Source organism: Lissotriton vulgaris, chromosome 2_1, assembly GCF_964263255.1.
Source record: "Lissotriton vulgaris chromosome 2_1, aLisVul1.2, whole genome shotgun sequence".
Lineage (NCBI taxonomy): Eukaryota > Metazoa > Chordata > Amphibia > Caudata > Salamandridae > Lissotriton > Lissotriton vulgaris.
Genome location: NC_141687.1, coordinates 283,482,656 through 283,505,037, shown reverse-complemented (window position 1 = coordinate 283,505,037; position 22,382 = coordinate 283,482,656). Strand labels below are relative to the sequence as shown.

The following is a 22,382-nucleotide window of genomic DNA, read 5'->3' as shown; positions in this document are numbered from 1 at the left end:
TTCTTTACGTCTTTTAGCTGTTGGTTTAGAGACATCTTGACTAAAAAAGATTTTATCTCCAGACCATAGCATCTGTTTGTGTTGTTTGGCCGCATTGAGGATCGCCATAAGATCAGAATACTGCAGAAAACATGCGATGATGCTTCTTGGTTTATTAGAAGAGGAAGCAGATTTAGGACCTAATCTGTGCGCCCTTTGAATGTTAAAATCTGTTGATTTAGGAAGGCCAGCAATCTGTAAGACTTGGGTTTTCAGGAAGGAGATCATATCAGAAACTTCGGAACCCTGCGGGATTCCATAAATGCGTAAGTTGTTACGCCAATTTCGATTTTCTAAATCCTCTGAAGTTTTCTTAAGTTGGGTAACCTCTTTAGTGAGGGTGTCAACTTTATGAATTATGTCTTGCGCATCACTTAACTTCAGCTCAACATCAGACAGTCTCTAGTCAAGGCCAGACCATTTTTCCTCAATCTTTTGAAGAGTAGCGGTGGTATCAATAATAAAGGGACTAATATATCCTCCAGAGTGAGGGGAGGAGGTGACTTAGGCGGAGAACAGAGGTCCTTCTTGAGTCGCTTTCCAGAGTTCATTGTTGTATCTTTACGACCTCCAGAAGCAGCCCCCACAGCCCCCTGAGACTTGGAAGTTTGCAAGTGATCCATGACGTAAAGATCAATGTGACGAATTAAGAGCACAAAATATGAAAAACACTAGGATAAGGACAAAAAAAGTTTCTCTGGTTATAATGAGCAGAGTGGAGAGGTGTAGAAAGATAATATTCCAAAAAGCTACTGCAAGAGAAAAGACAGTCGTCTGTCACAGAGAACACCACCAAGTGAAATATATAAGCAGGAGCCAAAGCAAGCAACAGGCGTATATAACCTTGAATATATTAGTGCTGTAGAGAATGAATAGTGGCTCTCAATAAAATGCTGGACTAGACTGTCGTCACATAAAAAATGCTATATAAATGCAGGCATTTAAAGAATGCATTAAACATTAGTAGTGTAAGAAAAAAAAAGTATCCGGAAACAGAAACTGCTGCAAGGAGAAATATAAAGCTGGCATGGTGCTGAGGAGAAACAAATTCAAACTGCCTAAATGAAAATAGGCTCTTTATTCTGCTGAGAAAAGGTGTCTCTTTTGCAGATAAGAAAAAAAACCATAAATTAGCTTTCAGAGAAAGTAGCAATAGGTGTTGGTTCTAAATCTATTGTGAAGCAGTTAGTGAGCTAAATGCGCGCTATATTTTACATGCGCAAAATGGCGGTCGCCATCGCTGAGGAGATCTTAATGCAGGGAAAAAGAAGATTACTTGTTGCTGGAATCGGTCGGAAACATGCCTGCGTACTCATGGCAGTTTCCGATGCGTTAGCCTTCGTCCGCGAACATTGGTGTTGCGGTCAAGAGGCTCCTTTGGCGAGAAGTGAAGCTCGGTTCGCCGGAGCTTCTCAGGTTGCGGCCATCTTGCCCCCGCACGCCTTCTTGCGGAAATTCTAAGGTAGGGATCCTGCTGCTAGAAGTCTGTATGAGATGTCATTGATCAACAGTAAAGTGATATGTAATGTCACTAGTGATGAAATCAGTGTCATTTGTGACCACAACTATCACACCATGTGTGAGGCCTTCAGCAGTCCATTGGGGGGAAGGGCAAGATGGCAGCAGGTTTTTTTTTTCTTTTGTAACTAACCTTAACTGGCCATATCACGGGATTTGGTAATATTTCATACCCGTAACTTCACTTAAGCAGTGTTTTCTGAGGGGAATTTCTGAGGTTTGGTAAAAAATAGGTCCCTTAACAAAGTTTGTCTAGTGAATATATATATGTGTTTGTGTTTTTAAATGTGTGTGTTTTATATGTATTGCCAATATTTTCATGCCTATCGTGTTTCCCTAAAACCTAAACCAGGCTGGCTAGCTCTGGAATACTAAACATCGAGGGCAGGGGAGGTGAGAAGGAGATGTTTTAAGATTCTGTACATCGAGTTCGAGTGGGGAGGGGTATGGAGGAGTCTCTAATGTGTACGGTGTTGTCCCACGTAGGTGTTTGGCTTCTCTGCCAGTAACCATCAGTAACATTATCCCAAATATACATAAAAATGTGGGAAATGCCGGAAAAAAAACCCAGAAAACATGTTTGAAAAATACAGAAATTGTAATTTCTGCACATTTTTTGACTAATGATGGCAGCACTTTGGCAAACAACACTCCTCACTCACAAAACATGTTTTGAACCCTAACAGGAGCTTTTCATTCATTTTTAACTACATGGAATATTTAACATTGTAATATTTAATAGGCTAGGTCAATACAAGATTCTTACTTTATAAACATTTTGCATCAGCTTACAATCTTGTAAGAGTCCTGTAATTAAAAAATGTAACAGATGCAGCGATCCAGTACCAAAATCTTGTAAAATGTCGTTTGTCAACATACATGAGACTAAAACGTATATGGTCAACGTTATCCTTCTAAAAACCAGGCCTGTGCAGGTATTATGCCTGACATATTCCCAAATGTACACAGTTTCGGTTATACAACATCTGTTACATTCTGCACATTTTGTAGTGCAAAAAATTTCACAATTATTTTTCTTCTATGGGAAACTAGTTTGACAAAAGTCTTGTAGGAGACATTTTCTCCTCAAACTAGTCCCCATCCCGGTTTCTTATTTCACTATTGAATGTGAGGTATGCCTATGTGTTCAATTTAACATGAAATACTGAGCTGAGAGTTTCGCAAATTCTCAGATTGTTTTGCTATATTTAACATAAGAAAATTTCATATTTTGCACTCCTCTACAAAAAAACTTGGCTTTCTTAATGCTGTCATCTACTATATTATCTACAGACTTGCATCCCTAGTATCAGCGCAAATAACTCATCGCAATGATAGAAGAGCGCTCTACTAACAACAATATATGTCATCGCATAACTGAAATTAACAAATGATATAACGTGTAAAATGGCAACCAGCAATTTAGTTTTGCATATCTACTTATAAACAGACAACAGTGTACGTTTTGAACTTGCAAAAGATATGGCATACCGACAAAAGATGTGTGTTTGGAATCAATTTGATTTGAAGATATAAAGCAAAATCAATTGCCTTGAATGTAATCCAGTTGCCCCAATGTTCACACCATTCCCCGTTAAGTATTTGCTTGGCTCAGCTAAGAGTTGCCCATTGCTTTTTCATTAGTGGTTGCGAGATTTTTCAAATATAAAAGTTAATTAAAAATGCAATTCATTTAGGATTGTTATTAGTGTCTGTTTAAACTGGGAAATGCATTATCAAACTGCAGTGGACTAATTAGCTATATTTGTGTTTAGGTCTCCCCGCGAAGCGCCACCAAGTCGCCAAGGTATGTGTCTCTTTCCGCTGACGGTGAAATGTATTGTTGCCACTTTGATGGTTAATGACCTCTGTGCAATGTTCAAGAAAATCCTGTACATGAACTAATTAAATGGGTCCTTCTGGGGCGGGGGGGTGGAGGGATGTCCTGTCTGCCTCTGAGGCAGTGACAGCTAACCATGATAATAAGAATCAGTAATCTGACCACTTGCATAACGCACACCATAAATCACTGGCATCCCCTGTCTGAATATCGAGCAAGTTGGTAGGATGCACACCTGCGACTGGTACAGCTTATTAACAGATGTCTGCACAATAAATAAGAGCCCAAAAAAGGTAGGTCCCTCGTCCTTTAAACATCTAGGGGCTTATTTACAAGGCCCTTGCGCCACTTTTGCCTCATTTTTAACATGAGAAAAGTGGCGCAAAAGTGGCGCAAGGGGCTTGTAAATCTGCCCTCTAGAATGTAAGCTTCCATTTTATTGGACAAAGAGCACATGGGCCTCTGGAGTATACAGCTAGGCAACCTAGAGTGTGGGTTTGGGTGATGAAAGCCATGCCAGGTCTCACTAGAGTAGGTACGTGCTAGGGGTAAAACTTCAGCATCCTGTGGGGTGGTGTAGGCGAGGCTTCACCACAATTCTGGTTGTCTCAGACCTCCCAGAAGCCTAAGCACCTAATGCTTGGGCCTCCAGCACTTTCACTGGTAAGAGCTACTTATGTTCAATAGAAATCATCCCGAACTACTAATATTTAGTATAGGGAACACATCAAACCAGATTACATTCGTTAACACACTATGCACGTTTACAAGCAGTAAACATGTCCATGCACCAGGCAGGGTTGGCAGCAGTAATGTTAAGAAGACGTTTGCCAATTTGGAATGCCTTGTCATGTGTAATACATAATAGCCATAGTTGCAGTGCTCCTGGGACAAAGGTAATAATGTTAGTAATAAGTCTCCCCAATGCCAAATAAATGATCAACCAATAGTAGATTCATATTTATTTTGGAAATTCAACAATTTTTCACCGAACATCAGTTTATTAGTTATATAAAATACACACATTTTCGCCTCAAATACACTCTTTTCAATCTTGGAAAACATAATTTAATTGATTTAAACAAAGTTTCTGATTTACTAGGTTGAACTACACACACGAGAGCTACTTTAAGGTACCTGGAGAGCTACCAGCATCTCGTGAGCTTCCGGTTGGAGAACCCTGACCTAGGGTAAAGAGCAGCCTCCTAGATCTCCTTTCCTTCACTTTTCTCTTCAGCTGTGGCCCCACAGATAAATGAATCTATAGGTACAGGCTGCTTGAGTGGTTTAATTCTAGACGCAGTGGAGAGGAGGAAGATGCAGTCTTTTGCATGATTGTTATCTAACTAGCATTTGTAAAACATAACAAAAAAGTGCCTGGGTCCAAGGTTTTCTTAGCTGGTCAGCACCAGTGCTGCCCCCGCCCCATCACTGCCTGCCTGCAGTGTCAACCCTATTATACCTATCCCATACCTGACACTGTTACCACCCCATTGTACTTTTCCTATTCCTAACACCGTTATCATGTTAGCCTTATTCCAATTTAGTTTACTAAGGGTCTTATTACGAGTTATGCGGTCCTCCTGCAGCACTGCCACTACTGAGCCCACAGGAGGACCGCCATGTCCGTTGTGCGCCTGTCCACAGGATTTTGAGTTGAATCAACGGCACCACCAGCATATATCTGCCCCTTTCCGCTGCATGACCCCTGTGAGATCCCGGATCCTGGCAGAGGCGCAGGTCCTGTGGAGGTCCAACGTCATACTCAGAATAATGCAGGCAGACCCGCAGCGATGGCGGTGATCGGACCACCACCGTTAGTACGGTTGTCATGAGGACAGAGGAGCACCGTACTTGTAATAAAACCCTTAATCTCCAGCTGGGATCCAAAGCAGCGCAAAGAGGAATGAACAGCAATGCTGAATACCTTTTGCATGCAAAGGGAACCTTTTTAAGTTGAAGGTGGTGTGAGTGAGGTGCCCAATACTTTTACAACACATACCACCACAACCATGGTAATCTATACAAAGGGTGCACAGTGCAAACGCTCCTAGGATTTAGATCAATGGCAAATCTTCAAAAATAGAATGACCTTGCTTTGCGTGTTACCCTTCCATCATATGAAACCTTGTGCAAACTATGAACAAACGTAGGAAGCCTTTATCAAACTGCTACTTGTATTATGTTTTGTAGTGCTACAAAATTAAAACTAACGTACTACAAAATGCTATTCGCAAACCTACCTCTGGAGGTTCCACCTCTGCCTCTACTGTTTTTTTCTGTGCAGTGATCTCCATCAAAACTGCAGAGTCTCCGTACACATAAACCTACGTTTTTTTAGGAAAATGTGGGAGGGACAGAGGGGAGTGGCTGGAAAATAGGGAATACCTTCTACAAAATGTGCAGGGTTAAGGAAGGAGTAATGAGTGGTTTGAGGGGGCATATGTGTGCACTCAGCCACAAGTGAGTAATCCCATTCCTAGTGACAAACTGCACTTCTAAAGTTACTACAGCCAAAATAGATCCAAAAGAGTATTATATGTATTCCAACTCAGAGCTGAAGTAAGCCCAGCAACAGAAATGGCCAACCATAGGTACTGCAACACCCTAAAATAATTGAGGTAGGGACTTAAAATAAAACCCCATAGGAAATAGTGTGAAATAAAACTACAATTTAATCTTATTAAAAATATAAATACATTTAGGGGTCGATTCCGATTCGGGAGAAAAAACGTCTGTACGATTTGCATTCGGAGCCATCTCCGTACGAATCGTACCTGTCCGTCCGAGTCGGGTAGTACGATCCGTACGTATTGCAAGGCTGAAACTGTGAATAGTACGACTCGTACACATGCCGTACGACCCGACAAGTACGATCCGGAACGGGGTATGAGGACGCGATTCGTACGGTCCACGTCAGGTAAGGGCGATTCGTACGGAAAAGCACACAATCACATACACACTGTATGGTCCGTATGCCCCATGATCGCGGGGTACAGTGCATACCCCTGCGATCATGGGGTGTACGCATCGTACCCCTGCGATCACAGGGTGTACGCGCCGTACACCCTGCTAACATGGGGTACGGTCCGTACACACCATTATCGCGGGGTACGGTGCGTACCCCCCATGATCGCAGGTACCCCTGCGATCATGGGGGGTAGGCACTGTACCCAGGGGGGGGTCGTTCCGTACCTGTTTCGAGGCGAACTCTTCTTTTACGGCTGTTTTCGGCTGTCGTCAAAAAGGGTCGTACGGTGCGTACCCGACACAAATCGTACTTGCTGTGTCGGAAAAAACAGCCGCGAACCGTACGGATGTCGCGTACAGTGGGTTCCGAGGGAGATTCGTGCAGAGATTTGAATCGTACGGTCTTTGTAGGATTCGTACGGAGTCCTGCTCACGGTACAAATCGTACTTCGTCGTACATGCGGGGGACGTGGCAGGGTAAGAATCATACAGGAAAAACGCTCCAAACGGCTATTCGGAGCGTTTTTTCCCTAATCGGAATCGACCCCTATATGTAAAGTTAAAACAAAATCCTAAAAATATAAAATGTATTGAAATGTAACATTGTTTAAATCTATACATCACTTTAAATAATTTTTAGTGCATTATAAAAAATATTTACTTTACTTTAGGAGGGAATTTATTTTACAATTTAAACGTTGGAAAATAATGAAAAAATAATATATTAAAAATAATTCAATTTGAAATGCAAATTAAGTTATTAATGCTGTAATCTTGTATGGTGTTCTAAAATTAAAAAGCATTTCTAAAATTATTTAACATTTATATTTTGAAATAAAGTTCATACTTTTTGTTACACTTTACTATAAAAAGAAGATCCCTATCCTTGTGGCAGACACTTCCTCCTACAAGTGAAAAGTTACTATTACTAACTTTAAACTAATAACTTTTTCTACATAATTATTAAAATAATTAAAATAAAAATGATTTGAAAATATTTATCAAAAAATTCCACATAAACTAAAATGTTTACTTATTACGTATTAAAAATCACAAAAAAGGTCTTTATAGAAATAATTGAAATTCAATTCTATTAAAACATTTTATCAAAATATATTATCATTAAATAATATTTATGTTTAAAATATATATAACTTTTTAACAATAAATTTAATTTGTATACATTTTTCAAAATAATGTATCCTAATTCAACTTCCTATGGAGTAAGTTGGCCATGTGTGGTGCTGGACTGACTACTGCTGCTTTTTGGCTGTAGAATACTTTTGCTTTTTGGTGTAGTTACTCACGTTCGTTAAGCTGGCTCCACGCCATTTCAGGAGGAGGAGAAATGTAATTCTACACTTTCGATTAATTTTACTCTTGTAATAGGTGATCGGCCAAAAGAAGTAAAGTTACTCAAAAGCGTAAGAGTAAACTTACGCGTGGAGATTTAGGGCCTCATTATGACAACGGCGGTTAATGGGACCATCATAGTCATGGTGGCGGCCACACTGCTAGACTGCCCGCAGTATTATAAGTGTGGCGTTTGGACCGCCACTGAACCACTGCTACCACAGTGGATTAATGATCCTGTGGTGGTCTGGCAGCGGTTCATGGTCAAAATATGCTGGTGGTGCTGCAGCACCACCATGAAAAGGATGGTGGTGAGGCAACAAAGGGGGCTTTTGCCCCCTGTAGTTATGCACCCCGAGTACCTGAACGGGAAGGAATTCACGAAATTGTGCACTCCTTCCTGTGAAGGAACGTGCACTGGCGGTCCCTCTGCAGTGCTGTTTAAGGCTCACAATGAGCTTTTAAACAGCCCCGCTGCGGGCCCTCCATGCCCCTCGCCAGACCACAAGATTACTTGTAAACTGGCGGGCTGGTGTGAGTTTTGGCGGTACTGGAGCCGGAGCAGTGGCATGCCGCCCACTCCAGGACCGCCGAAACCCGTAATAAGGCCTAGTGTGAGTTTGCCTTTGTGAATAGGCCCCCAAATAATGAGTGATGGTGTGGGCCATGAATATCGAGAAGGGAATATTGTTATACCTATATTATTGGGGACAAAAATATCAACAGGTAGATGTATATAGATTTTCTATTCCTCGCTCCATATATAAGTACTTTGATGATATATTGATCTTTAAATTATGTTAATGTGAAGGTAAGAATATTTTCTTTATACTTTCCTATAAGGACTTACCTTTAAATAGACTACAACCTTTAGTGATATTTCCATGCATAATCTGCAAAGTTACACATTTTAGGCAGCTTGATTCTAAGGGCCTGATTATTACTTTTGGCGGTGTGGGATTTGTCGGCAAACCACCACCATGCCCCCGCACCGCCAAGAGTCACTGCCGCCTGCCTACCAGATTATAAGTAATTGTGTGATCTGGCGAGCGGGCGGCTTGGTGGTCCTGTGGCGGTGCTGTTTAAAGGCTCATAGTGAGCCTTAAAACAGCACTGCCCCGAGACAGCCAGTGCACGTTCCTGCACGGGAAAGAATGCACCATGTGGTGCTTTCCTTCAGGTGCAGAACTACAGGGGGGCACAACATGTGCCCCGCTGCATGCACCTACGCGCATAGGGGCAAGAGGGGGCCCTGTAGGAAGAACCTCCATGACACTGCTGGCGTTGAGGAAAGTTGTAATATGCTTGGCACTGCCCCATGGTACCATCAAGCATATTGCAGCTCTCAGACAGCTGCGGGACTGCCAGAGAACACAGTTCGCTGGCGGTTGCGGCAGCGCAATGGCAGTCTGACTGCCAAAGTTCTAATAGGGCGGTCGGACCAACGGTGTGGCGGTGGCTGGACCGCACGCCCTCGCAAGTCTGCCAGTCCTCTGATCGCCAGACTCGTAATCAGACCCTAAGTGGTTTTCAGTGTGTTGGTTACACTGAAGCATGTGCAGCAATATTAAATCTCATGTAAGATACTGCTTTTTTGCCTATGAACGTTAGCGTAATGCTCAAGCATAAGAAATGGGCCACAATGTCCCCATCTGCGGTGTTACAGATATCAAAGGTGTAGGTAACTCCTGAGGTAGGGAAAATCCAGACCCATTTAGTTGGGCCCTAAAGGCCCTGTAAGAAATGAGAAATTACTGGGGGACACAGTAGGATCTGGCTCCCAGCTGCTGAAATCTCTACATGAGAATAGATATCTGCAATGGTCTTGAAAATCTCATAAATGTGATGCTATTAGTGGCCTCATAGAAATTAAGAGGACATTGGTAATGAGGGCCCTAGTGGTGCTGTAAAGTAGTATTTCCAGCACAAGCGTGGCTAATTAAATCATTAAGCATAACTCTTTATAAATGTGGTATTTATTTCCTGTAAGCACAAGGCAGCAGTGCAGATGCTGCACTGACTCTTTCTTGCACCGTCCTGTAGAAACACCATTATAACAATTCACACACATACACACTCTACGTTTTGTCTTTTGTCACAGACAGGCAATTCCACATTAGGCATGATAGACTGAGTCTGAGTTCTTCATCATTTGGCGTGTATTGCTTGGTCAGTGCTTTTTCTTTTGGCTTATGGTATTTGTCATCCACAATTTATAATGTACATCAAACTACAAGTACCAGAATTCAGTTAGAGCCTGGTAGAGGCCTTGTGTGGCACTTGTGCGACTGCCCCATTTATGTAGTAACAGAGGCATTCTTTAAATTAAAATGTGTTTGTGTTGCTTGAAATCTGTAACACATGTGCTTCAGCAGAGTCACACTGATGGTCATTGCACATTTAGTCCAATCACGAATACAAGCACCTTCATTAATTTACAATCCTCGAAATTAACTCTGGTTCTGAGCCCTGCAAACACCTGCACAAATAAATCACTTCTTCCTAAGGGCGGCGTTGGTCTCCTCTTGTATCTCTTTTGCAGAGCGCTATTATTTGTAACAGTGTTCCGATAAAATAAAGGGTAAAAAAATAACATGGTTCAGAAATAGAATGTCGAAAATATTTTTGTCAAAAATATTGTGAGACAGAATATAGAAAATAAGAAGATCGATTTTTAGGTATTTAATATTTTCTTTAAATATAGGGGATCATTATGATGGCAGTCGGCTGCTTGTCTGACTGCCATCTTTTCGTGCTCGAGACTGTCCCACAAGGAGACGGTGGTCACGACAGCCCAATTACGATATGACCGCCGTGCAGGGGGTCGTAAACATTCCTTTTCCCATTGCAGGCTGTGCGTGAGAAAAAGATGTTTTGAATATCCATGCACCATGTGCCAGGCACCATGTGGTGCCTGGCACACGGTGCATGGATGTTTGGGAGGGGCATCACATGTGCCCCCAGGCCACATTGCAGAGGCCTACGGGGGATGGGCTCAGAGCCCCCAAAGTCCCTTCCCGACAGCCTTTCCATGGCGGTGGGACCGCCATGAAAAGGCGGATGCTTGTCTGACTGCCATCTTTTCGTGCTCGAGACTGTCCCACAAGGAGTCGGTGGTCCCGACAGCCCAATTACGATATGACCGCTGTGCAGGGGGTCGTAAACATTCCTTTTTCCATTGCAGGCTGTGCGTGAGAAAAAGATGTTTTGAACATCCATGCACCACGGTGCATGGATGTTTGGGGGGGGCATCACGTGTGCCCCCTAGGCCACATTGCAGAGGCCTATGGGGGATGGGCTCAGAGCCCTCCCCGACAGCCTTTCCAAGGCGGTAGGACCGCCATGAAAAGGCTGTTGGAAGGGGACATCGTAATCCCCACGACGGTGCCTGCCAGGCACTGCCCCCATTTTAGGGATTACGGTCCGACGGATGCCCCAACGGGCTCCTTAAGACTGTAGGAGACGCCGGTCCGTCCGTCCGAAAGCTGCGCTCCAAACACCCGCATCGTAATGAGACAATCGGACTGCAATCCTGGCTGTCGGGCAGACCGCCATCGAAGGCCAGTCCTCCTAACATCCTATTCAGGCCCATAATTGCATACAATATTGTTTTAGTTAATATAGTTGTACACATTATTTTTAAGTTAGTTTGATAACGATCAGTTTTTTATTATTCTAAGTTAATATTTGTATTTAATTTGTTTTAGTATACTTTGTAAGTTTTTAGATGGAATGTTTAATTTGTTAATTTGATTAGAAGTTGTTAATTTAGTAGTGGGCTTTTAGTTTGTAGGGGATAGGGGTAGGAAGTTTTTGTTAATGTAATATATTGTTTTTTTAATTGAGACTTTACATTATAATGTAATTTATTTTTTTAATTGATAGTTAATCATGTAACTTGATTGGTTGTCATTTTAATTATTTGTTGATTTTGATTACTTTTTAATTGGTGTATCCCTTTATTTCATTATTAATTTGTTAAGGTTATGCTTATTAATTATTTGTTTTTATTATTTGACGTATTTAATAATTAAGTTAATATTAATGAGTTTTCATTTTTATAATATTCTTTTTTATTCATTTGTATTGTTTTTCGGTGTTTGTTTTTAAGGGTAGTGGGGAAGAAGTGTTTTAATTTGAATTTTTAAATGTTTTTTATTTGTTTTTTGTAAAATAAAATTTGCATTTAATAAATTAAATTGTATCTGTTTTATATTTAATAAATAAATGTATATTTTAAATATGTTTTAATTTTTTTATTTAAATTATTTATTTAATAAAATGCAGGAGGGAGAAGAGTAAAACCCCTCTCAAGTCCAACACTTTCCCTACTGTGGCTTGGATTGCAGTGGGAATAGTAAATCTAGCCCCCCACCCCTCAAAGCCCAACACTTTTTTTTCTACTTTTGCTTGTGTTGGAGTGGGAATAGTAAAACTAACACCTCCAAAGTCCAAGTTCCTTACTTTTGCTCATGTTGGAGTGTGATTAGTAAATCTGACCCCTCTTAAGTGAAACATGTTCCCTCCAGTTGCTCAGGTTGGGGTGGGAGTAGTGATTTTTACCTCTCGAAAGCTAATTTTTGTAAACTTGATTTTTTAAGTTTTTATTATACATATATCTATTTTAATCTTAAATGTTAGCTTAATGTAGGACTCCCTTGGGGATGTCCCGAGTATAGCCCGCTTGAGTGTCCGTTGCTGACAGCTACTTTAGGGAAAGCAGGGATCTAACTAATCTACAAGAGCCCCTCCAGCTGGACGTCGAGGGGACATTTGGAGGAGTGAGTGGGCGCACTGGATGAAGTAGACAGGCGGGATGCACGCCTGGCACTCATACCTTAGCAATTTTGGCACGATTCCACCTCGTCAAATTTTAGTACCTACACTAGACATAGGTCACACCTTATTGCCTCTAGAGGGCCTGGGTGTGATGGAGCCCATGGGGGACTTTTATCATGTGGTATGGGCCTGCCCGGTTATGCAGTACTACTGGTCACGGGTCCGCTCTGCACTGTCTAGGGTGGTGGGATAGCAAATTGAGACAAACCATAGACTTGCAGTACTGGGTATCCTTGAGGACATGGGTGGACCACAGGAGGACAGGATAGTGGTGGTGATTAGGAGGCTGTTGGCTAAAACAGACATAGCTAAACACTGGAGATCCTCTACCGTACCCCTTCTGGAGGCCTGAAGGAAAGGTTTGGACTGGTGCGCAAAGCTGTAGGAGACAATTTATACTGCAAGTGAATGCCCCACAGGTAAGACAAAGAGCCTGATTTAGATCTTGGTGGGACTACCATCGCCCCGCCGCTAGGGGGTCCCAAGTACTCTGTTAAGCTGACAGTTGTCCACCCAATGTATTGAGAGTTTGTGGCAATAGACAGAAGACCGCTGCCGCTGCAGTCTTCTCTGTAGCTAACAGTACTCCATCACCGCCAGGCTGGCGGGTTTAGGCCAAGCCGATTTAGATGTTCCAGTTGTGCTTGTGGTTACCTAGCATCAGGCCGCTAATCGAGTGAGTTCCTGGTGGAGTGGAGACTGGTAAGTATGACTTACTAATGTGTCAATACACATATGTCAGGTTTGCATGCAAAACATATGTAGGCAATGTATTATGTCCCTTTGTGTAACATATTGCATGCCACTCACACACCATATACACACTATTGAAGCACCACTAGCACAACACCCCCAAGCACTAGAACAACATTTTTTGTGTGTCAAGACTGGTGTGTCCACTTTACCTTGATTAGTAGGGAAATTACCAATACCTGTATCATACCTAAGAAAAAGCATTGTATGTAAGAGCAATACAGACATACACAAGGCTACAGCAATTGTCAACACACAATGCATAGTAGAACAATTGTACAAGTAGCTGACCTTAGCTCTTGCGTCATGGTGGAGTTGGGATAGCAAAGGAGGGACCTGAACGTTGGTGTAGGAGACAGAAACAAAAGAGGGAAGCAGGATTTTTTTTTACACTTTTACCTCATTTCCTTCAACTCCGCCAACTCAATGTAGGAGGGATTCCCGCAACAGTTGTCTCAACAGAAAGCCCCATCGTAATCAGCTCAGCGGGACTCTTGACTGGAATCCCGCCGCCAGCCTCTTTTGCCCATGGTACCGATGATGCAGACAAAGATTCCTGGCAGAACTGGGATGGTCTTTTGCCCATGCACCCACCAACATCTAAATAAGGAGGGCGGACCGCCAAATCAGCAAGTGGGAAGACCATCGAAAAAGCAACGGCAGGACCTGATCCACTTGCATCTAAATCAGGCCCAAAGTTTGGGGCACATGGTGGTCATGCTATGGTCTGGAAGGGCATGGTGGGGTGGAGCAAGAGTAATCATGCCAGGTGTGGCACATGCAGGTCTATTTGGGAAGGTGGGCCTATTGGGAACGTTTAGTAACCAAGGTGTTAGTTTGGCAAGAGCAATGTTGTGTTGAAAATCAATAAAAGTGTTATTAATTACAAAAAAAGTTAGCTTCATGTATATTATTTTTAATTGTCCAATAAGCTCTTGTTATTGTAAAAAAATTATATGTAGTGTACGATGTTCGAATTATTATGGGTATTTTTATTAGTATTTAATTCTTTTTAAATAAAACTTTATCTTTCAAATATGTTTATTGTTTTGCAATTATTTAAAGTGTATATTTTGATATTTATTTTGTAAGCTGTAATTTTTTTACATATTTGGTATATTACAAGCTTATTTTTTTTAAATGTGTTTTAAAGTTAATATAGTGTATAATAGTTAAAAGTCGATACTCTTACCTATGTTTTTAACAATATTATGGTCTTTATTTATTTGTGGATATTTTTGACTTTCTATACAAAATATATAACGTTAATATCTGTATTCTCAATATGTTTTTGCCCATATTTTTGTTGCCTTTATCCTTGTTAACACTGTCATGGCTCATTCCTCCTACTATCATCCCTCAATACCCTTTGACTTCCACCACTTCCCCTCCTGCCATATTGTGCTCACTGCTCTCTACTACCGCTGTTGCTCCTTCCCTCTTTCCTACCTACCTGCCAGATCCCTAAGGCCAGAAACTCAGCTTCATCTGGAGATTAAGTACCAAGAACTAAGAGTACCCTTCTGGTTCTATGTAGGGTGAAGGGAGTGGAGATAATGAAGAAGCCAGAATAGGAAGGCCTGTTGAAGTTCTCTCCTCCCACAGACCGCATTGACAATCAATTAAGCAGCATTTAACACATATGGACCGATTATGATGTCGGTCGGAGTTGCCTCAGACGGACACCGTTGCAGATTTAGGACCGACCAACCTCGGGCCTGCGGTCTCGACCACATGATGACGATGCAACCGCACACTGTGCTGACCCATATTCTCATTTCTCTATGGGGGCTGGTGCTATGGCCATAAACTGGCTGTAGCACCAGCTCCCATAGAGAAATGGGAGTTTGTGTAAAGCCCTGCACCGTGCAGAGATTTACAGGGGGCACCATAGGTGACCCCTAGGTCCACAACCGTAGGCCACAGAGGCAAGGTGCCCTGGTAAGGGTCCCCAAAGTTGCTTTCCGACAGCATTTCTGTGTCGGAAAGGCCAGCACGGAAAGGCTACCGACATCGTAATCCAGACGGAGGAAATGCCGCCCTATTGGGATTACGGCCGTCAGAATCCAGCCGGACAGACCGGTTGGTTTCAATTCCGACCACTTAAATTGTAATTTGCTGGTTGGAATTGAAAACAGCGATGTCGGTCAGAAATCCTCTGCACTATAAAATGATGTATGCTACAGAGTTTCTATTTTGTTGTGCTAATAACCACATTACTGATAGCTTGTTAGTGGCTGTCTTGTTATTAACCTCAGAATGATTGAATCTGAATAGTCCTTCCAAGTTGTATAGCGACAGTGCTTGGTTCACTGTGTTTTCTTACTCAAGACTATCCCCAGTGCCGGTCCTAGGCCTTCTGAGGCCCTGGGCGAAAGGGAAGATGTGAGGCCCCTCCAAGTGACATCACAGAAAGCGACTTTGCAGGACTTTTGATCTTAGTTATTTGGCATCAGTGAAGCAAACTAATGTGGATATCAGTAACATGGACAAAAAGTAGAGGGAATGGAAAACAGGCAAGCCATTTCATCAGGACTAGCATCTTTTGACTCGGTGTCTGAAACATTCTAAGTATTATATATTTGTCTCCCACCATAAAGCTCGAAGTGACTCATTCAATTAAAGCCCATACTGTCAGCCTACCAGCAATTACACCTGCAATTAAACAACCTCACACGTTAACATTTGTTTCAGTTACCAGCAGGCGCTTACCTTTAAGAAGAGACAGGGCCTGGACCAGTCAAGCTATAGCACCTAGGGCAGTTTGTTATTAGTCATCTCCAGCTCCTTCCAAACAAGGTCATAGGGTGTACATTCCAAAGCTGGGGGCTTGCTGTGTGGTACGGAAACCTCACTTTATTAAACATATAGTTATTATAACTTAAGAAAACTCTTCCTGTACGTCTTCTTCTGACTGCCTCCTCTCACTCTTGCTACCAGATCCTCTGTAAATATCCAACATTGCGCTTCTCCTCCTTCTAAAAGTAGAGGGGAAAACGTGCAGCAGTAGGTGCTCCCAAAAAATTTCACAGCTGCAGGCGCTTCCGTTTTCCTACACATGAATCGGCTTTTTTCACCTGTCCCCTCAAGTCTTGTTTCTCTTATTGCACAAAGGGGCTACAGTGATTGGCCACGAGGCCCCGGCGACATACTCGAGATGGGCGACTTATGAGTTTGAGAAAAGTTGTACTTGTACTTTAAATAAGATGTGAAGGATCCGCATCTTTTAATACTTACTCTGGAGAGCCAGATTAACTTTCTCTTGTTCATAAAGAACTGCGTTTCTGTGTGGGAGGGTGGGGGCGCGCGCAGCCAGCAACGGGTTCTTCACAGTACAACAAATGCGTGCAAAAGGACAACATTTTATGTAGACTGACAGGAGAAGCGCGGAATTCGAAGGACATCTCATATGGAGTCTGAAGAACATGGTACGCAAGCACCCCACACATCCTTAAAATAACAGACACACCTCTAGCAGCAGCACTACTTAAAACAAACAAAATATCGCCAAGGCCCCCAGGGCCAAAGAAAAGATTAACACAAGCACACCAGCTAAATCCCAGTGCAGCGCTCTACCTTTTAAATATTTATTGTCATTGAATATGTTTCACAATTAACAAAAGAACAGTCACAGCACCATCGTCTTCGTAATACATAGACTGGTGCCCTCAGAGACACCCATCATGCGGCGGCCGGGGCCCCCCTGAGAAACACACACACTCTGCACAAGATATATTGGACGGAAGCAGTGCGCAGCGCAGCGCAGCGCTTTTCCCCAGGCCAATCAGGCCATCATCAATCATTTTATTATTATTCCCGCAACTGCGGGGCCGGCAGCGGGGTGCCGGGGCCCCCCTGAGCGCGAGGCCCTGGGCAGCTGCCCATACCGCCCATGGCTAGGACCGGCCCTGACTATCCCTGTAGGCGAAACTCAATTACCTGTAGGTCGTAGACTAATGTTAATGGGCTACGGACCCACCACATGCTGATGCAGTCACTTACCCGTAGCATACATGCAGGTCCCTGTGATCGTCCATGCCTACAGCCAAAGAAAGTATTGGGGCAGGAGAGGTGGATAAACTGTGTGCCACCCAGTCTGTGGTGGTGGCTTCCCAAACGACATTCCTTGACCTGGTGGGTGCAATATGGTGTGGCTTTCCGACACTGTTCCCATGCACATGAGGCAACACTCACTACTACATACTGTGTGGGAGCCAAATGGGCATCCTCTCAAGCTGCAATAGAGCAGGTCCTTTCAAGCACCTGTGGCCAGTGAAGTAAAAGAAAAGGGCGCTCGCCGCGCTCAACACTGCTCAGAAGGTCATTTTGCAGGGAAACCTTTTTACTAACTGCGCATGAGTTTACATGCCAAAGAGACCCTGGGCGAGTCACTTGATCTCCCTTGCCTCCGTTTCCTTAACTCCTATTAGAGAGCACAGAAACTAAGCAACTGGCAGTGTCGATCGCTAGGTTATAAACATTACATTGGTTGGTGCTGGGGGATCTGCAGACAGCGGTATCTAGGTCAGGCTTTGCAGCCAGCAGGATTCCAGGATTTATTTAGCCCCAGAGTGACAGAGCCTGTACATACACGGTGTCAGCTACTTGGAGTTTTTTTGTCACACATTCTCGGGTTCTTCTTTCTCAGATTTTAGAAGATGCCCCTGAGCTTAATAAAAACACAACTCTGCCCTGGGTGTCAAATGTACAACAGGTGACTAATGTGTCTAATGATTGTCAACATATAATTAACGGTGAAGCTGTGCCCGCAGTGAACTGCAACCATTCGAGGTCCACCTTTGTAATATCCGGCGCATTGACCAATTTGGGGGTTTAGGGAATTTAGGATTTTCGTTGGGGGTTTGGGGAATTTAGGATTTTCGAGTATGCTGAATCTCTGGAATGCCGCAAGATATTGACAGACTTGTTTGATACTAATGGCATCTCTTGAATATCACTTGTACCAAACTTTGCTTTCTTTTCTTTTTCTTCTCTTTTTATTTATTCCATCTTTACTTTGGGCCTAATTATTTTTTGGGCGGTGTGGGAGCAGGCCGCCACGCAATCGTCCCGCTTCAACAGGGCCAACGTCGTACTGACACCGCCTGTAGATTACGAGTCTCCTTGTGTTTGGTGCTTTGGCGGTCCCACTGCGGTACAAAATTAAGGGCACCACAATGGGACCACCACAAGAAAGGAGGACAATCAACAATGGCAGCCTTCACTAAAGAAATAGACCTTCTACAGTAAGATTCTTTGAAATCCGTGAGTGAGCTCGCTCATGTTGTCCAGAGACTGGACCATCTTTATGTCGCAACAGCAGATGGCGCACATGAGAAGGACGAACTAGCAATGTGGGTTTCCAAACTGGACAAGAGATGCTAGCGGCTCACTGATAAAGTAGAAGATGGAGAAAACAGGACACAACGAAACAATGTTCGAATCAGGGGTATAGCAGACTCAGTAACAGACTCGAAGTTTCTATGTCCAGGACCCATTCGCATCCTTACTGTAGACTTAAGCAGAACCCGCAATTGAACTCGACCGCACTCATAGGGTGTTCAAATCAGGGATATAGCAAACTCAGAAATGGACTTGGAGTTGCTCTGCTATATCCAGGACCTATTCACATCCCTACTGTAGACCTGAGCAGAGCAAGAAATCGAACTAGACCGTGTTCAACACATATCAAACTATGAACAATTTAACCCCAGATGTTCTTACAAAGGTGCACCTTTTCTGTCAGAAAGAGCAAATAATGAGAGGGGCCAGGCAGAATGAGCCTGTAGTATTCTATGAGTCCACAGTGACACTTTTCTAGGATATCTCAAGCTTAACCTTAGCCAAGGGGAAATCCTTGAAAACAGCAGCAGGCTACTTGCGTGCCCACAAGATCCCATATTGCTGTGTTTTACGGTCTGCCTCCTGTTTCAATACAAAGAAAACAAGCATTGGCATAGCCAATAGGTCTCGCCTTTGGGGCCTTATAAGTATTTAGTTATGCAGCACAATATCCTTCGTGCAACAACATCAACTGTTGCATTGCTAAACACTTATAAGGTCCCAAAGGCGAGACCTATTGGCAATGCCAATGCTTGTTTAATTTACAGCAACTATAATTTCCATGAAAAACACCGTCTACTCAAAAATGGTTCATCAAATCGATCAAATGATCAGCATTTTCCATAGGGTTATGTCAACGTAATAGTCACCACAGTTCTTAAAATTAATAACGCACCACCAATAAGTGAATTGTGTGGTAGAAAAAATAACTAATCATGCTTTTTATAACCTTTTTTGTCACAACCAAAAACAGGCATTCAGTACAATGCATTTTACTGGTCTCATGAAAAACATACCATCTCCTCCTTCCTACACAAAAACAATCTCTCATTGACGCAGGCATCCTTGCACCGTGCCTGCGCTGGCGCATGGCATCAGTTTGTGCGCCTGCGCTGGGGAGAGCACAGGATTACGACATATTATTGTTAATATGTCGCAATATGCGGCAGCGTGGCGCAGCCAAAGGGCTTGCTTTGCCGCGCTGCAGCACTTCCTTGTACATCTGCCCAATAATGATAAGTCAAAGAAACAGCTAACCAACAGTGTCCCCTGTCGGATGCCTAGGAAACTGCTGCTATGCTGAGCTCCATATTTCACAAAGGTGCTCCCTGTGCTATGTGTTTCATGTAAGAAAATAAGGATTTTCTCAAGATTAGGTCCCACTTCTCCGTCCCCTTTTAACACAATGACTCACCTGGACTGGGTACGCTTTTCAGAAGGGTACGAACTCCACCCGGCGGGTTTCATAGAGCTAGTTGGAAAGTAATGAAAGATTCTGGATGAGTTTGAAAGTAAGACAATGACGAAAGGGGGAGGAAAAATTGAGAAGAGGGTGGGTGCTGAGGGGGGAAGAGAGAGAGAGAGAGAGATATTTAGAGATTTAGAGAGAGAGAGATTTAGAGAGAGAGAAAATTTAGAGAGAGAGAGAGATTTAGAGAGAGGTTGAGAGTTTTTGAGAGAGAGAGATTTAGAGAGAGAGAGTGAGAGAGAAATTTAGAGAGAGAGAGAGAGATTTAGGTAGCAAGAGAGAAAGTGACATTTAGAGAGAGAGAGATTTAGAGAGAGAGAGATTTAGAGAGAGAGAGATTTAGAGAGAGAGAGTGAGAGAGATTTAGAGAGAGAGATTTAGAGGGAGAAAGAGAGAGATTTAGAGAGGGAGAGATTTAGAGAGAGATATTCAGAGAGATTTAGAGAGAGAGATTGAAAGAGAGAGAGAGGGATTCAGAGAGGGATTTAGAGATTTAGAGAGTGAGAGATTTAGAGAGTGAGATTCAGAGAGTGATTCAGAGAGAGAAAGAGAGCAAGAGATTTAGAGAGAGAGTTTTAGAGAGAGAGAGATTTAAAGAGAGATTTAGAGAGAGAGATGTAGAGAGAGAGATAGAGAGGGAGAGAGATTTAAAGAGAGAGAGAGAGATTTATATATAGGGAGAGAAAGAGAGATTTAGAGAGAGAGTGAAATTTAGAGAGAGAGGGAGATTGAGAGATTTAGAGAGAGAGAGGGAGAGATTTAGAGAGAGAAATATATTTAGAGAGAGATTTTGAGAGAGAGAGCTTTAGAGAGAGATTTAGAGAGAGAGATATTCAGAGAGAGATTTAAAGAGAGAGAGAGAGAGAGATTTAGAGAGAGAGGGTGATAGAGAGATTTAGAGAGACAGGGAGATTTAGATTTAGAGAGAGAAAGATTTAGAGAGAGCGAGATATTTAGAGAGAGAGATATTCAGAGAGAGATTTAAAGAGAGAGAGATTGAGAGAGCGAGAGAGATTTAGAGAGAGAGAGATTTAGAGAGCGAAATTTAGAGAGAGAGAGGGATTTAGAGAGATATTTAGAGAGAGTGAGATTTAGAGAGAGAGATTGAGAGATTTAGAGAGAGAGTTTTAGAGAGAGAGAGATTTAAAGAGAGAAAGAGAGATTTAGAGAGAGAGAGATGTAGAGAGAGAGATAGAGAGGGAGAGAGATTTAAAGAGAGAGAGAGAGATTTAGAGAGAGAGAGAAAGAGAGAGAGAGAAAGAGAGAGACATTGACATTTAGAGAGAGAGAGGGAGATTGAGAGATTTAGAGAGAGAGAGAGAGAGAGGGAGAGATTTAGAGAGAGAAAGATATTTAGAGAGAGAGAGATTTTGAGACAGAGAGATTTAGAGAGAGAGATATTCAGAGAGAGATTTAAAGAGAGAGAGAGAGAGAGAGCTTTAGAGAGAGAGGGTGATAGAGAGATTTAGAGAGACAGAGAGATTTAGATTTAGAGAGAGAAAGATTTAGAGAGAGAGATTTAGAGAGAGAGATATTCAGAGAGAGATTTAAAGAGAGAGATATTCAGAGAGAGAGAGATTTAGAGAGAGAGAGATTCAGAGAGGGAAATTTAGAGAGAGAGGGATTTAGAGAGATATTTAGAGAGAGTGAGATTTAGAGAGAGATTGAGAGATTTAGAGAGAGAAGTTTAGAGAGACTGATTCAGAGAGATAGAGAGATTTAGAGAGAGAGAGAGAAAGAGAGATTTAGAGAGAGAGAGAGATTGATAGATTTAGAGAGAAAGATTTAGAGAGAGAGAGATGTAGAGAGAGAGAGAGATTTAGAGAGAGAGAGAGAGAAATATGTAGAGGGAGAGACTTAGAGAGTGATTTAGAGAGAGAGAGATTTAGAGATTTAGAGAGAGAGACATTTAGAGAGAGAGTGAGAGATTTAGGGCCCGATGTAGGTAAATCTGATTTACCGACTCTAGAATACAGAATTTTACCGATTCGGTATTCTAGATTCGGTAAATGAGATGTAGGAAATAATTAGGTAATTTTTACAGAATTAGTATGATTCGGTAATTGCCATTGATTCCTATGAGCCTTGAGGCCGATAGGAATCAATGTCAATTACTGAATCGGTAAATACCGATTCGGTCAAATTACCGAATTGTCAAGGGGGACAGGGTGTCACTTTGACACCCTGTTGCACCCCTGATTCTGGCCAGTGTGCCATGTGGCACACATACATGCCCTAAGGGCATGTATGTGTGTCACA

General features: G+C 42.6%; 1 protein-coding gene across 1 annotated transcript in view; it reads left to right on the top strand.

The window, feature by feature from the left end:
* Positions 1-22,382, top strand: part of LOC147729973 (uncharacterized) — a 1,004,770-nt gene that overhangs the window by 349,180 nt on the left and 633,208 nt on the right. The window contains exon 14 of the mRNA XM_086954938.1: positions 3,333-3,364. Within this exon, the coding sequence (XP_086811064.1) occupies positions 3,333-3,364 (32 nt within the window). The remainder of the gene's footprint in view (positions 1-3,332; positions 3,365-22,382) is intronic.